Raw genomic sequence first — 16,682 nt, forward strand, 5'->3', positions numbered from 1 at the left:
GAGTGCCATCGTGAGTCCTTGAGTGGGGAAGTGACCCAAAGCCCGGAGGAGCCTGCTGCCAGCTGTGGGGTGGCTCTGGGGCGGGAGTGGCTGGCGGCTGGTACAAACGCCCAGCTTGGACTGCAGAGGCTTCAGCCAAGGGCAGAGGGTGAGGAGGAAGGTCAAGGGGCACAGCCTTGTGTACCCTGGCTGGCTGCCGGAGAACTGCATCCAGGGGGCACGTGGCCGAAGGGAACACCAAGCCCAGGCTGGTGGTGCACACTTGTAATCCCAGAACTTGGGGGGCTGAGACTTAAGGATCCCAGGTTGGAGGCTGGCCTCAGCCACTTAGCAACAACCACAGCAACTTAGTGAGACCATGTTTCAAAATAAGAAGCTTAAAAAGGATTGGGGGAGCCGGGCATGGCGACGCATGCTTGTAATCCCAGTTCTTTTTTTTTTTTTTTGGTGGTACTGGGGTTCCTGGAAGCCCTTCTACCTCCGGGCTACACTCCCAGACCTATTTTTACATTTTTTAAAATTTGGAAACAGGGTCTCCTAAGCCAGCGCGCGCGGCTGGCTTCGAACCTGCGCGATCCTCCTGTCTCTGCCTCCCAAGCGCGGGGATTACAAGCGTGCGCCACCACGCCCGGCCATTGTAATCCCAGTTCTTGAGAGGCTGAGGCAGGAGGATCGCAGGTTCGCTGCCAGCCTCAGTGACTTGTGAGGCTCTCAGCAACTTAGTGAGACCCTGTTTCAAAATAAGAAATAAAATAGGGCTGGAAGTGTAGTTGGGAGGTAAAATGCCCCCAAGTTTAATCCCCAGTACCACAAAAAGAAAAAAAGAATGCAAAATATTCCAGCCTGGGCGGGTGGGGGGGCAGTGCTGGTGAAGGTATCTGGGCTGCCCAGCCTCAGCCAGGATTTGGGGGCTGGGCTGCTGGGGTGAATGGGGGCCAATGACAGGAGTGGGCTTGCCCAGGCTCTGCCCTGGGGCTGGGGGAACCAGGCCTAGCATTGTAGTTAATCAGTCAGGCCTGTTCTTTTCCTCTGGTGGCCTCAGCCTGCCCAGGAGCCCTGCACTTGGGCTGGGCTCTGCTGCCAGCTGGCCCTGTCCGCTCCTTCCAGCCCCTGCCAGGCTGGGCCCTCACGGTGGATCCAGGTGAGGACACAGGGAGCTGGCTACCCTCACCAGAAACTCAGTTTCCTTTTTTGCCAGAAGAGGATCAAAGTGCTCCTTCTATGGCTCTGTGACAAAAAAGTGAGATGGTGCCCTCAGAGGCGCAAAGCACTGTGGTCCCCCCGTTCCTACTGCACTGTATATTATGAAAGCTGATAGTGGACTTCATGGGGCGGGGCCATCAAGCTAGGCCACGCCCCCAGCTGTCCTTCACAGCGCGGCCACCGCCACACTCCCGCTCAGTGCCCCTAAGCGCCGGTCCCAGCCCCCTGTCATCGTCTGTTTATGGACCTATTTTTGGATCCAATGTGTCTGGAGTAACTTTCCCTGGGTCTGGGTCGGAGACCGTTCTAGGCCCCGCCTGCCCCGCCCCTGTCCCAGCCCCCCGCCCCCCAGAGCGGCAGCCAACCCGGGTGACCTCACAGTTCATTAGTGTTGCAGAAGATGTGATGTCACGGGGTCTTCCTGGCCCCAAAGACCTCCTGGATTCCAGGCCTCCCAGGGGAGGGGAGCGGGGGGGGGGGATCTGGCAGGGGCAGGGGGAGGGCGCGAGGAATTCTGGACGGAATGTTCCTCCAGAGGCTGAGTCGCATTCTGAGCCCCCCATCCCCCTACCCTGGGCTCAGGCTCGAACCCCTCCCCCCAGCCTCTTCCTTCCTCCCAAACAGCAGCCCACAGATACATTTTCTCCCAGCCCACCCTCTCTGCTACCAACGTGTCCCGCTGCGTGAGACCAAGGTTGTCCCCTGGCATGTGTGTCTTTTTTTGGAAAAAAAATTGAGGAAAGGATGTATGGCTTCCCTTATCCACCCTGTGGTTCACAACCCTTCAAAATTCAGGAAGTTCTCTCTGTTGTCTGATCTCAGTCATTCCAACTGCGGCCCATTTCCTACTCTTCCTATGGGAGTGGAGGGAAGGCATCTGTTCCTACTGAGGACCTGAGACCAGGGGCTTGTTCCCAACAGGGGGGAAGTTGATTATAAGTTAAGAGGCACTGAGAGAGAGCATCTCCAGGGAGAGGAGAGAGAGCATGGGGAAATGTCAGGAGCGAGGGTCAAACACCAGCTCTCCAGAGGATTGTGTAACCTGGACCAAATGATTTAACTTCTTGGAACATGTTTCTTTCTTTGTAAAACGGGTAATACCCACAGTGGTTATGGGAACTGGGGATCAGGAAAGCAAATAGGTGGTGCTTTGCCCAGGGCGTCTTTGGCATCTAGTGAGCAGATGTCCTAGCCTTCTGTATGTATATATATATGTATGTATGTATGTGTGTATTTATTTATTTTTTTGTGGTACTGGGGATGGAACCCAGGGGCCTTCTATACCCCCAGACCTATTTTATTTCTTATTTGGAAATAGGGTCTCGCTAAGTTACTGAGAGTCTTGGTAAGTTGTTGAGGTTAGATTTGAACCTACGATCCTCCCATCTCAGCTTCCCAAGTGCTGGGATTACCAGCATGCGCCACCATGCCTGCCTTTGCTTTAACTTTATGAGAAGAGTCTCCATGCCAGGACCAGGACCTGGGGAGTCAAGGGAGGTGCTCAGGTGCAAGATCTGAGGGGATGTGGCCCTCCGGTCCCATCCTGTTCTCGAACCCTCGGCTTGAGACCCCGAGCAGAGCGGTCCTTGCAGAACAGGGCTTGGCTGTTAAGTGGTGTTAGGTCCAAACCCTGCTCCCTGCTCCCAGGCTGGATTCCCAGCTGGCCTTCCTGGGAGCCAGGAGGGGGGTTCTGGGTTCTGGGACCCTGGCAAGGTTTCGAGTCAGCTCGCTCTTGGGAAAGCCTGGGTTTTCTTTTCTTTCTTTTTTGGTACTGAGATTGAACCCAGGGGCATTCTATCTCTGAGCCCAGCCCCCTCCCCTTTTTTATTTTGAAACAAGGTCTTGATATGTTGCTGAGGTTGGTCCAAAGCCTGGGATCCTCCTATCTTAGTCTCCCAAGTACTGGGGTTACAGGCACAGGGTTTTTTATTTTTATTTTTTATTTGTGTGGTACTGGGTATAGAACCCAGGGCCATTCTACCTCTGAGTTATACCTCTTGCCCTATTTTTTTTTCTTTATTTTGAAACATTCTACCTCCGAGCTACACCTCCAGCCCTATTTATTTTATTTTATTTAATTTATTTATTTTTTTGGTGATACTGGGGTTCCTGGAAGCCCTTCTACCTCCGGGCTACACTCCCAGACCTATTTTTACATTTTTTTAAAATTTGGAAACAGGGTCTCTTAAGCCAGCTAAGGCTGGCTTCGAACCTGCGCGATCCTCCTGTCTCTGCCTCCCAAGCGCGGGGATTACAAGCGTGCGCCACCACGCCCGGCAATTTTATTTTATTTTTGTGGGTCTGGGGATGGAACCCAGGGGCATTCAACCTCTGAACTACACCCCCTGCCCTATTTTTTATTATTTATTTTGAAACAAGGTCTTACTAAGTTGTGGAGGGCCTCACTAAGTAGCTGAGGCTGTCCACGAACCGCGATCCTCTGGTCTCAGCCTCCTGAATGCTGGGATTACAAGTGTGCGCCAACATGCCCGGCTATTCTTTATTTTGAAACAGGGTTTCACTGAGTTGCAAAGGGCCTCACTAAGTAGCCGAGGCTGTCTGCAACTGTGAATCTCCTGTCCCAGCCTCCCAAATACTGGGATTACAAGTGTGTGCCACCACACCTGGCAGCGCAGGTTTTTTTTTTTTTTTTTTTTTTGGTGGTACTGGGGTTCCTGAAAACCCATCTACCTCCGTGCTATGCTCCCAGACCTATTTTTATATTTTTATTTGGAAACAGAGTCTCTTAAGCCAGCCAGGTTGCTTCGAACCTATGCGATCCTCCTGTCTCCGCCTCCCAAGCGCGGGGAATTACAAGTGTGCGCCACTAAACCTGGCGGCGCAGGGTTCATGAACTGCAGATTTGTTTCCTGGAACAGGCATGGTGGAGCCAGAGGTCCCTGGTTGGGCCCCAGCTGCTTCCTCCTTCTGCACCCAGCTAGAGGTGCCCAGTAGCCCTGCCTGAAGCTGGGCTGGGGACTGGGCTTGGGGCAGCGTGGTGGGCTTGGCCGCGGGCTCTGCCCACCTGGGAGCCAGCCCAGCCTGGTCGCACTTCACCATGAGATGCCCGTGGTGCCAAGGCTGTTTCCTTCTGAGTCTCAGTCTCCCATGTTGGGGTAGAGGAGAGAGGAACCCTTCTCAGAGCTGATGGTGTGCAAGGATGTTGTGTGTGTGCGCGCATGTGTGTAGTGGGTATAAAAAGGTTCTAGCCCAAAGCCAAGCAAAAAGAGAGGTCAAGGGCTTTGAATCCAGAGGGCAGAAGAGTGTCCCAGGCACTCTGGCAGGTGAGGAAGAGGAGCTTCTGTTTAAGTGAGAATGGCCGATTCAAAAGGGGATTGGTAAGGAAAACATGTGGTGTGTTGGAGAGCGATGCATTCTAAGAAGAAAAATAAACCAGGGAGGGGGTAAAGTGTGTGTGTGTGTGTGTGTGTGTGTGTGTGTGTGTGTGTGTGTGTGTGTGTGTCTGCCTGCGTGGGGCTTGTGCCTGAGGTGGGGTGATGGCCAGGGCCCAGTGGGTCTCTGCCAGTCATCGAAGCTCTGGGGCTGCTGCTCAGAAGCACACAGCTCTGGGTGCCCGGGACCTTCCCGCTGGCCGCTGCCCGGCTGGGGGAGACTGCCTGCCTTCCTTTAACCAGGCCCTCACACTTTTTCATTCCGGGGAGCTCTGGGCTCTCCAGTGGTTGGGAAACAGAGAAGTGGGATTTAAGTTCCAGGGGAACTGGGTGGCGTGCGGCTAGGTTTGCAAACTCTGCAGAACAGCTTGGGTGTTTGCCTTGGGAGGGGCTTTGGGAAGTTTTGAGCTTCTCAGAGAGCCTGTCTCAGAGCGTGGCCCTGTGCCTGGCCTCCAGCGAGGGGAAGGGTGGGGGCGAAGGGGATGGCGCTCAGATGATTGCTGGCAGGAAGAGTTTCTCTTGCTCTGCTAAGGCCTGTGGTTTCTAATATTGTCTCTGTCTTCCTTGTCTGCCCCTTGCCAAGCTTGGAAGGGGTGGGCAGGAGGGCCAGGGCAGGGCAGGGTGGGCCTGAGGGATGCGTGGGGTGCCCCTGAGGGCAAGATGATAGACAGTAGCAGCAGCTCCTGAGAGCCTCTCCCCTGTACTGAGCTCCTCTCTCTCCCCCGATTCTCAGGGTTTTCTGTGCAGAATCTGTTTGGTCGCCACAGAAGGACCCTGGGTGGGCATCAAGGGCGAAGGGCTCAAGGTCACCTGGTTGCTTAGATGCGACCCTGGGCAGTCTGCAGGCCAGAGCTTCTCAACCTGTTGGAAATGCATATTCCCGGGTCCCTCTGTGGATGTAGCTCCTGAGGACCTCTGGGTGGGGCGCCCCAGTGCCAGCAGCCCTGTAGGTGGTCTCAAGCCAGGCCAAGGACCTTTTACCCTGGGGAGGAATCGAAGGGTCTCTTCAGGGACTTGAGGGGCCTGGACAGGCACTCAGCCTCTCCTTCGTACCCCACCCTGTGCCTGTCCGTTCTGGGGAGACTGGGTAGCTCCGTGGTCAGTGGGCGCTGTGGTGTGGGAGCTCTGGGTTTGCATCTGTTCTTAGGTAGAATCTGCATATGAAAGGTCCTGGGGTCTCCCCTTCCAGGGCCTCCCTTTACCCAAGACCACAGCATCTCAGAGAAGAGGCATTTGGGCCATCTTGGCCAACCTGTGGTCTCTGCGTGAGCACGACAGAGCCCTGGATAAGAAGAAGACTGCTGCGGGCTGAGAGGAGACCAGTGCGCCGAGGCTGCTACAGGAGCCTCCCCTGGAGGGATGGGGGCTGATCCCTAGTAGAGGAATGGGAGCTAACAACCTGGCCAGGATTTACAGGCAGCTCCGGCCTACTGCCCAGCCTGGCCAGGGGATCCTGACCAGGGGCTGGGATTAGGGCAGAGCCTGGAGGTGTGGAAGGGGCCCTCAGACTCCAGCGGGGGCCTGGCACAGGGGGTGGGTGGCTGATGGGCCCCCACTCCTGGACTTGGTCCTCCCCCCACCTCCCATGCTGCTTTGAATTGCTCAGGAAGTCTTATTCCCTGGAGAAGTTTTAGTGTCGGCCTCCCAGTCTCCAGGCAAGAAGGGCAGATCCTTCCAGAAGGAGCAGCCGATACCTCCATCTCGGCCCGCTTCCCCTCCATGCTCACCCCTGCCCACCACTCGTCTCTGATGCCAGGACCTTCGGAGGGCACTCTGCAGGCCCTGTCTTCACCGACTGGCATCCCTCAGGTCTTGGGGATGGGGTTGGGGCAGGCATTTCCTGTTCTGAGACACACTATCTCACACTTGGTTTGCGTGCATGTTGCAAGTATTTGCAGCGCCTCTGTGCACAGGAGGGATGGCTTGGGGGTGATCAATCAACAGGTGTTTATTGGTGGCCCACTACACATCAGTCATGGTTCTTTACATGAAGGAGTTTTAGCTGAGTTGATAAAAGTGTGTGTGTGTGTGTGTGTGTGTGTGTGTGTGTGTGTGTGTGTGTGTTGCTGGGGATTGAACCCAAGGCATTCTCCTCCTGAGCTACATCCCCAGTCCAGTTTGTTTTGAACATTTTATTTGCTAAGTGGCTGAGGCTGGCCTAGAACCTCTGATCCTCCGGTCTCAGCCTTCCAAGTACTGGGATTACAAGCATGGGCCATCAGACCTGGCTGCCTTGAATCTATTTTAGATGCGGATAGAATAAGAATCACAAAACAATTGCTGGGGAAACAAGGCAGATACCCCCACAGTGAGATCATGCATACACCAAGTAAGTGGTACAGATGGCGAGGCTTGCTAGGTGCAAAGGGAGGGCTTCATGGAGGGGACTCTTCCACAAAGAAAAAGAGAGAAGTCATTCCATAAGGCATCCTAGGTGTGGGAATGAGCCAGCAGAATCCAGGTCTGATGGAACAGAGCTTTTGTGTGTTGAGACTAAGGTCTGTGAGGACCAAGGATGAAGGCCTTGGACCCCCCTGGGAAAATAGGTCTCAGACAGGTTTTTCTCCCAGGCTGCTGTGGCTTCATGCAAAGGGCACAGAGCGTGAGGCCCGAGATGGGCTTCAAAGCTTCCTGTGCCCACCAGAGCCACTGCGGTCGGGTCACTCGACTTAACTCTTTATCTGTAAGGTAGGGCTACACGATCACAATGGCCCCTGCCTCCCTGGATTCTTGTCCTGAATCAAGAGCGTAGGCGTCATGCCCAGCTCGCGGGGCGAGAGCTCTCGGCAGTTGTTTCTCCGTCCACGTTGAGGGCTCAGTGACTATGGGTCAGAGGCCAGCGCTGGGCTCTGGCATGGGTCCTGGGTGAAGGCTTGGAGCATGGTTGGTGCTAGTACTGATGGGACTGGGTTTCATTTTCCCAATTCTGCCTCCCGAGCCTGGGTAACCGGCCAGTCTTTGAGTCTTGGGATGTCGGGGAGGCAGTCTGCCTGTTCAGCCACCAACCCGGGGGTACAATCCCCATTCAGGGGATATTTGACCCGAGAGATCACACTATTGTCTGTCTTTCTCCACAGCCCATCACCACCGAGAGTACCCCAAAGAATGTAGTGGACACGGTAAGTGTCAGCATGTGGGCTGAGCGTGGGGTGACGGTGGCTGGGAGAAGCTGAACACCTGTAGTTGGGATGTTCTTCTGGAATAGGTTCTGGGGCAGTGTGGGGATGCTGGTGACCTTGGGAGGTGGTGCCCGGCCCTACCTGTGTGTTTAGGCACCACTAGGTGGTGAGGGAGAGGTGGGGGCAGGGGGAAGTGAGGGACAGGCCAGTAGTTAAATGTGGGCTTCTTTATTAAATATGTAGAATGTGAGAAAGCTGGGCAGCTCTTTCCAAACAGGCCTTTCAGACTCAGCAGAGAGACTGACCACTCCCTCAAGGCTGGTAGAAAAGGAAGGGAGGAGTGTGGGTGGGATGTACACTGGGGAAACTGAGCCTAGCCGCCGAGAAGTGTCTCCCCGCAACGGCCAGCATAAACTCGGGACCCTTTCCATGGAGTTGGAAGGACTTGAGCTTGTGTCCCAGTCGGCCAGGGGCCTAACAGTGTAACTGTCGGCAGGGCTCGAGCCTGTGCCTCACCTTCCATATCTGCAAAATAGGAACAGGATCCCCTGCACGGAGAGAAATTGGTCATAGGACGAAAATGAGAGGATTTGGCTAGATCTGAGGGGACCTTTAGGAGACAAAGAAATGTTTTACAAATAACACAAGTTCCCGGGCTGGGCCCTTTCACCCCCTGGCCCCAGACACACCCAGCAGGTGGAAGACTGGGGCGCTCCTTGACTGTTTAACCTGGCTCTCCTCTCTAACGCCTTTCCTCTGTGTACAGGGAGAAGGAGCCTCCCGGGGCGGGAACTCACGGAAGAGCCTGGAGGAGGACGTGAGTGGGAGGAGGGAGGAGGGCGAGCCTGTGCCCCTGGGCCAGGGGCTGTGGGGTGGCAGGTGAACAGCGTCTTGTTCTGTGGGTCTTCCTTGCCCCTTTGTGGAAGGGCAGGCTGCTCACACACTGGCTGGGTCTTGGCCTTGGCCTTGGCCTGCCTCTGAGCTGGGTCCAGAGCTCATTCGCCCGGGGTTCCAGGAGGAGCTCCAGGTGGGGAGGGAAGAGGGGCCGTGTCTGTGTGCTGAGCAGCACAGAAAGACTATATGGCGATAGTCAGAGCAGGGCAGGAGGGATGGGGCGGAGACAGAGAGAAGCCATCAGAGGCTTCCAGGCATCACCAGCCTGGAAACACCGTAGCTCTGCTTCCTTGGGGACAGAACTCTTTGGATGTGACAGAGGTCTCCATGCAGCTTCAACACAGCTGATGAGGAAGCTGGCCAGGCTGCCTGGCCTCTTGGCCCCCTTGCTTTACATTGTGGTAGGAGGGCAGAGGGCAAATTCCTTAAATAGAAGGTCCCCAGTGAAGGGCACAGGGCTCCCCAGGACCCCGGTTTGAGCCATACTTGTGGCTGGCTAGTTTCCAGTCTCCATGCCCTGGGGCAGACCCCATCCTCGACTCCCTGCCCCTTTCTGACAACGTGCTGGCCCCGCCATCCTCTCCACCCGATCTGCGGAGGAACAGGGAGTGGTTTTGGCGGTTGGCACAGGGGGAGCTGTTGGTGGCACGAGGCCCTATCATCTGACAGCTGCCTGACCCACGGTGGGGAGGGCCCCGGAGGGAGGTGCCGGGGAGCAGCTCCTGCGGGCAGCCACTGCCGTGTTCCCCCCGGCTGCACGGGCCCTGCGGGAGGAGCAGGAGCATGCCTCTCAAGCTAGTGGGGAAGGCCCTGTTCAAGGTATGCGTGGGTTCCTGTGGGCACTGACAGACCTATCAGGGAGGGGCCCTTGTCTGGGTTTTGGATGCTTCTGGTTGGAGATGGGGGCAAATGAACTTTCCATGCGTATTTACTACGGAGGAGGAACACACTTAAGGTACTCAGCGTATAATAGATGATCAATAGATGTTAACCATTTGCATTACTCTTGTTTTGACTAAGGGCCAGGAGCTGGGCCCCACGTTTTTAGATCCTCATGACACTGTTCTACGGCAGATGCTGTGACCCCATTTTATAGACCAGGATGCAGAGGCTCAGGTGACTGTGGATGCCATCCCATCTCTTCTTGGAGTGCTGCTGGGATCTGTTGTAATCTAAGACTCGTAGGCCAGGGGCCAGGGTGATAGCCGTGAACCAAGCCTAACGGTCTGGGCGCGTTTAGAAGCCATGTACTATCCCCTCCCCTCATCCCCAGTTTGGGCCAAACAGAGCGTGTGTGTGTGTGTGTGTGTGTGTGTGTGTGTGTGTACCCCTAGCCCTATTTTATTTTTGTTTTGAAACAGGGTCTTGCGAGGCTGATGAGCGTCTCACTACTTGCTGAGGCTGTTTTTGAACTTGTGCTCTTTCTGTCTCAGCCTTCCAAGTACTGGAATTACAGGTGTGTGCCACTGTGCCTGACTCAGTCTATTAACTAGAGGTGCAGCAAGAGGGAGTGAGGTTAGACATCATAAATAACTGTTGACTGGGAGGGTACGTATGACCTTGTTTCTGTTAGAGAAAGCGGTGACTTAGTTGTGATGGAAAGCTTTTTATTTTTTTTAGAGGAAAGTTTTGTTGGTCTGGGATGAATGTGTCTGTGTGTTGGGGTGAGGAAGGGTGTTGTCTCTCATGGACGTGGGAAGGACAAGATGAGTCTGTTTCTCCTGGTTGAGGGAGGGTGTGCAAAGTTAGCAAGTGAGAAGATTCTCGATGCTGCAGAAGAGGAGGGAGGGAAAACCTGATTTTAAGGATTCCCAACACCTGTCCCAGGCTGGGTGACCCAGGTCACAGCTCGCTGACCAGCGTGGGGCTCTGTGGTCGGGGCGGCCCAGGGAAGCAGAGCCTGCGTGCAGAGCAGCTGTGGCCGCACTGTGTGCCTGCTTGTTGAGCTGTTTTCCTGTCTCTGGCCCGTGGCCCAGGACTCGGTGCAGGAATGGCTGTTTCCCCACAGAGCTGGTGCCCAGTGGAGTTTGCGGACGGTGTGCTATGTCGCACTTTGTTTTGGAAAAATCCAAGCTGGTGGGCAGGAAGGAGAGGGGAAGGGGTGTGGCCGGAGGGGTTTGGTGTGGAGGGGTGTAGGAATGGGACGGGCCTTTTAGGGCACCACCTATCTCTGGCCACTTGAAGGGACCCCTGCTGTTCTCTTACTGACCCTCCTCCCCGCATGCCCCCTGGGACTTGCTCAGGAAACAGCTTTTCTTTTGGTCCAGAGGTGTTGTGTGGGGTCTGTGGAGCTCAGAGGAAGGCAGACTTTTCCCAGAGGGATGCTGCTTCTAACCAGCCCCACCCAAGGCTGAGGTTCCCGCCCTTGCTGCTCCTGCTGGGAAAGGAGGTGGCAAATAAGGGAGGCTGGAGTGGTAGATCTCCAGCCACCCAGGCGTGTCTGAGTCAGGATCAGCCTGCAGAAAGAGTTGGCTGAGTCTTCAGCGGGGAGGATGAGGGCTAGATACCAGGAGGAACTTCCTGATAGCGAGGAAAGTAAGACACTGTTTTAGGGAGGCTGTGGAATCTCCTTTCATGGTGCACTTTTGGCAAAGGAGAGACTGTTTTGGAGATCAGGATAGGGGAGGGTTCTGTTTGGTGCTGAGGGAGCTGGATCAAAAGTTCTATTATTGGTCTGTGTCTTGGGAGGGGCTTGGAGGAAGTTCAAAGCCATGTGGGTTAAGGGCTTTGAGATCCCCTAGAGAGGAAAAGAATGGAATTACAGGCAGACAGGCAGATTATTTTTCTTGTTGGTAAAGTCTCTAGTAGTTTTCCCCAGGGGCTCTTAGTGGAGTTCACCCAGGAGCCTTTGAGCCCCACGCTGCGCCCATTTTACAGACAGTAATGGAGAACGAGCGTGCCTTCTCACCCTGGTCCTTTAGTGAGGATCGTCATTGCAGCCTATCAGCTCCCTGATATCAGAACCTGGCTGAGCACACAGCCAGGGCCCCAGTGAGTGTCAACCCAGGAAGGAGACGCCCCCGTGGCAGCTGATAGAGAGGACAGGAGGCCTTCTTGTAGCAGCCTCCAGAAGCAGGGTCACCTGGGTGTTCTGGGGCCTTGGGCTTGGTTGTTCCCTGAGCTCCCCTGTGCACCCCGCCACGTCTGCTCTGTGCCAAGGACAGTGAGGGTCACATGCCCCAGACTTTGTAGAAAACAGGAAGCCCCGGCAGTTCGGGGCAGCCTAGTGATTCATCAGGGGATGACAGTCCAGCTGTCCATCCTGTCTTCTGCAGTGGGGGGCCATCAGGGGCAGGCGCCCCCACCTCCCCTCCCTGCTGCCTGGGGAAGCAGGCTTGGACTTTGCCTTAGCACCTCTAGCATGGCCAGACTGTTTGGGCCAAGTTTTTATTTATCCTCCCTGGCTTTTGTCAGGGTGGGGAGGCTGAGGAATGCGGAGTGTTGTAACATTTGGAAGAGGGCGCTGGGGAGACAGGAGCCAGGTCTCCGGCCGCGCTCATCCTTCTTGCCCCTGCGCCTTGGCTCCCTGGCTCCCGGGTTCCCTTGCCAAGCCCGGCTCAATCTACCCCATTGTCTCTTCCCGCTCCCGTGCCTGGGCGCATGTTCTTGGCCACACCTCGAGCCTTGGCTAAGTTGTGGCTTCCAGTTGTTCGAAGCAGCTGTGGTGGCTTCGTCTGAAAGCTGGGGATCCGCAGCGGATGAAACCCTAGGGTCTATTTATAGTAGGGTGGCCCCGGGGCCTGGAGTCAGGCCCGGCCTGGGGAGAGTCACGGACTCCTCATCAGAGATCAGCGAAATGAGATGGATGGAGTGTTGGGTTTCTGCCTTCCTCGGGGTGGGTAGTTGGGGAATGACCTAGTTCGGGACTCAGAAACCAAACACATCCCCTCCCTCCTCGCTGCCCTGCCTGACTCATGCAGTCAGGGAGTCCTTGGGGCCAGAAGAGCTGCCGAGGCTGAGAACGTTTCTGACCAATAGCCCCACTTGGCTCCCTTCAACTTGTGCTGTGGCGGCCGAAGAGCCTGGAGCAGCCCAGGCGGGGACTTGGGGCATTGCCTTGCCCCGCCTGCCCAGGGCAGCTGGATGGAGTGCACTCCTCTCAGCAGGCTGCGCTGACTTTGGGCTCAGCTGGGAGCCAGGCTGAGCCCACCCACTGATTGCTCCTTGGGCCCTGCAGGGCCGGTAGGTGGCTGAAGGGGCCTCCTTGGCTCCGGGTTCTGGGGTTCAGCCCCAGGCTGGAGTGTGAACCCTGCTTGGTCATCTGCTTCCCGGGGACCTGGGGTGAGTCATGTGCCTCAGTCTCCCCTCCTTGGCAGACTGGTCCTGTCTCCTCCAAGAGGTGGCTACAACTTGGAGATAGGTTGGTTTCTGGGAGGCACAGGGGTGTTGGGAAGTGTTGATGGTCAGAGAGCTCAGGCTGGGCCTGGGAGTTCAGAGGCTGGGCTTCCTGGCTGCGTGTACTGGGAAGTGTTGTAAGGCTGGGTGGGCTCTGGGAGGACAGGGGACACAGGGCTTTGAGTTTCTCTAGACTGGAATGGTTGTCACTGACCTTAGTGACTTCCCTTTTAGTTGTATTTGGTATAACAGTAATCGCTAAAACATCAGCCGTCACTTCCTGGGTGCCAGATATTCTGCAGAGCGCCTCACACTCGTGATCCTGCTGCAGCCCCAAGCAAGCCTTGGGGGTTGCCACCCGCTCTTACACATGGCATTTCAGGAGGCTGGGGGGGGGGGCGGGATGCTGGAACCCAGAGCCTGGGGTCTATGGGTCTGTGACTCCGGCAGGTTTGGCACCAGCTTGGGTCCATTTGCCTAATTTTGTATAGTTGACAGTCACAGGAATGGGAGTGGGGAGGAGGGGTAACAGGCACTTGGGTCCCTAGGGGTGTGGCTCCCCACCACAGCCCCCCGGACTGTGTTGTCACTGGACACACCTGGATGTTCCATCTCAAGACTTGATTGGATGGCTTGCCGCTGCTGCCGCCTGTGGGAGAGGAGGGTGTGGAGTGAGGGTGTCGGAGGAGTCGGGCTCAGAGCTGGCCCTGGGGCGCCATCCCGCTCAGCCTCCCTCTGCGTGGTTCTAGCCTCTGTTCTTTGGTGGGCTAGAACAACCATGGTAGCCCAGGGGGTCGGAGGAGATGCATGTCCAGTCATCCAGTGGCCGATAACTAAGTGGGCATTGGCCTGGGGATTTCTTCCTTCTCTAAGAGGTTTGACACACAGGCGTGCTCACGGGGAACTTTGGCTTCAGGGTGCTGTGTTGCTGGGGTGTCGGGCTGACGGGGCTGGATTATTGATGATGAAGGAGAAGAGGCTGTGTTTGGTCACGGCCCTGACTGCTCCCAGGGACATCTGTCTGCGGATTCCTCCCACCATGGTGCGGGACCCCCGTAATGCTGCCTTCTCTTCTTCCCAGGGCTCCACGAGAGTCACCCCGAGTGTCCAGCTCCATCCGCAGCCCATCAGGTATGCCTCCCCCGCAGGAGCGAGGGGTGGGGTGTGGGGTGGGGTCTCTGAGGGCGTTCTCGAGCTTTGCCCTGCGGGCCCCAAGACTGAGGCCGTAGGGCCACAGTGAGAGGATGCAGGTGGATGGGCCTTGGCAGCCATCATGTTTTGAGTTCCAGCGCTAAGCCAGACCTTGAGCTGTTCTTTATTTACCTGCATGAGCTCATCGAGGCCTTGCGACAGCCTCACAAGGTACGGATATTGGCAGATGAAGAACGGAGTTTCAGAGAGAGGAGGTTAAAAGTTTTTAAAGGTCATATATACAGCCACCTAGATGCAACTGTGGAGACATTTGTAAAAGGAACGTCTCCACATGGGGAGGAGGCGCAGGGCCCATTCCTTGTAGATCCAGCCTTCGTTGGTCTCTTGCTCTCTGGCTTGCCCTACTGACCTTCACTTCCCAAAACTCGCTAGGTGCGTAAGAACGCCAGCCCTGGTGGTCGTGGCTCTTTAAAAGACTCCCTCAGCCAGGCATGGTGGCACATGACTGTAATCCTAGTTCTTGGGAGCCTGAGACAAGAGGATTGCAGGTTGGAGACCAGCCTCAGCAACTTAGTGAAATTCTCAGCAACCTAGCAAGATCCTGTTTTGAAACAAATATTTAAAAGAGCTAGGGTATAGATCAGAGGTAGAATGCTCCCCCATTTCAATTTCCAGTAAAACACACACACACACACACACACACACACACACACACACACACACATCCCCTCCCTCTCTATAGCTGGGACCAGCAAGTGGATAAAGAGTGTGATGCTGAGTTTTTCCAGCTGGTGGCGCTGTCCTGCCTCCTCGTCCTTGCCAGGAACTGGCCAGAGGACGGGCAGGTCAGTGCCCAGGACGGGCCACAGCTGGCTCTTGCCTGTCACCATCTTACCCTTTTACTCCCGTGCTGCACCGAGGGAGAGGCTGGGTGATAGGAGCTGGGCCTGCAAGTTTTTCTGACAGTGGAGTTCCTTTCCTGGAGCCAGCACAAGTGAGTTTTGGAGGGCTAGGATGAGGGTTAGCCGGGCTCCCTGCCCCCATCCATTTCAGGGGGAACGTGTGCGGCCTCTGGTCACAGGCTCTGGTTGGGTAGGCAGTGGCCGAGGTCGAGCTCCACTCCTGTGGCTGCCATGACAAGCTTACCATAGGGTCCAGCTTAGAAGTCTAGCTCAAACTGGGCTCCTTTCCCTCAGCCTCTCGTTCCAAGTCTACTGCCCAGTCCCCGTCATCCCACCAGGGAGAGGCCATTTGTCATCCTTGACTCTCCCTCTCCCTGCTCATCTGAGCACCTGCGCTCAGATCAACCTTAGTGGAGACCTGGGTTCTTCTCAGTGTCCTGGGCTTACGTCCCATCACTCTTCAACACCCTCCAGTCTTGACTTTATCCTGCTCTAGTGGAAGTTTAGCAAAATGGAATGTGTGCGTTGCCCTCCTTGGAAGGAGAGGGAATCGAGAAGGAGAGGGAATAGGAGGTGGTGATGGGGTGACCAGGTGTGGAGTGGGGGAGGGTGCAGGTGGGCTCCCCCTGTGAGCTTCCTGGATCCTTTCTCTGGAAGACAATCCAGGAGGTGTAAAGATGTGAGTCCCTTGCTCCCCCACCCAGCGCCTGGTGGAGGCCCTGGCCAGCTCAGGGGGCTCCCTACCTCTTCGAGGACCTACCTGCCCCCACACAGGAACAAAGATTCAGCACCCTTAGGAACAGGGCGGCCATGGCCAAGAAGTGGCTCAGGCAGGCAGTGAGCAGCCCGGGGTGGGGAGAGCCAGGGAGCAGAGGGCAGGAGCTGGCTGCCTCCAGGAGGGCTGAAATGTGTACTCTGCCCTGGCTCACCTGGACCCCAGGTGAGCACGTCACCTGAGCTGCCCCCATCCCCTGCGAGGCCTCCCACGCCCTCCTCAGCCCCAGCAGCAGAGGGCTGCTCTCCAGGGTCCCGGGAGCACCCAACTGGGCTCTCCTTCCTCTCTAGACAATTCCTCAGGGCCCTCAGGAGACTTCTGTTTGGCTAGGCGCTGCAGTATGTGGGCAGCAAGGCTGGACTTCTGGCTTCCTGGCTAGGCAGGCCCTGCTTCTAAATCCTGGAATCACAGTTTGATGGGAACCTGGAATTGGTGCCCTCACTGCTTGGTTCTGACACTGTCTGAAGTCCTTGCCAGCCCCTGCCTAGCTTGCTCTGTCTGGCATTCTTGGGCTGGCTGCTGGCTTTACCAGGGGGAGCCTTGACCCTGGGAGTCAGCTGTGCCTCCTGGGCTGGATGTGGTGATCGTGCATGGTGTATCTGGGGTGCGGATACACTATGGGGCTTGCACTGGGAGGGCTGATTGGGAACCTTCTCTGTCCACTGTCTCCCTAGAAAAATGAGTGTGAACCGGGCCGTGGAGGACAGCTGTGAGCTGGACCTGGTGTATGTCACAGAGAGGATCATCGCTGTGTCCTTCCCCAGCACAGCCAATGAGGAAAACTTCCGGAGCAACCTCCGCGAGGTGGCCCAGATGCTCACGTCCAAACACGGCAGCAACTACCTGGTGAGGACAGGGTGTCTGCGCTTCCATCTGCTCCCACCTCCTGGCCATTCGGTGTCCACCCTCC

The 16,682-nt window shown here is 56.1% G+C and overlaps 1 protein-coding gene across 4 annotated transcripts in view; it reads left to right on the forward strand.

Annotated features, from left to right (window-relative positions):
- Positions 1-16,682, forward strand: part of TNS1 (tensin 1) — a gene marked incomplete at both ends in the record, with an annotated part of 220,739 nt that overhangs the window by 118,733 nt on the left and 85,324 nt on the right. For 3 of the 4 annotated variants that reach the window (XM_080688952.1, XM_080688953.1, XM_080688954.1), the window contains 4 exons: positions 7,673-7,714; positions 8,481-8,531; positions 14,025-14,074; positions 16,447-16,618. In XM_080688952.1, coding sequence (XP_080545078.1) covers positions 7,673-7,714; positions 8,481-8,531; positions 14,025-14,074; positions 16,447-16,618 — 315 coding nt within the window. Of the gene's footprint in view, positions 1-7,672; positions 7,715-8,480; positions 8,532-14,024; positions 14,075-16,446; positions 16,619-16,682 lie in introns of those variants that run through there. The other variant, XM_080688955.1, reaches the window with a different exon arrangement.

This window comes from Muscardinus avellanarius (genome assembly GCF_963383645.1).
Source record: "Muscardinus avellanarius genome assembly, chromosome: 2".
NCBI lineage: Eukaryota > Metazoa > Chordata > Mammalia > Rodentia > Gliridae > Muscardinus > Muscardinus avellanarius.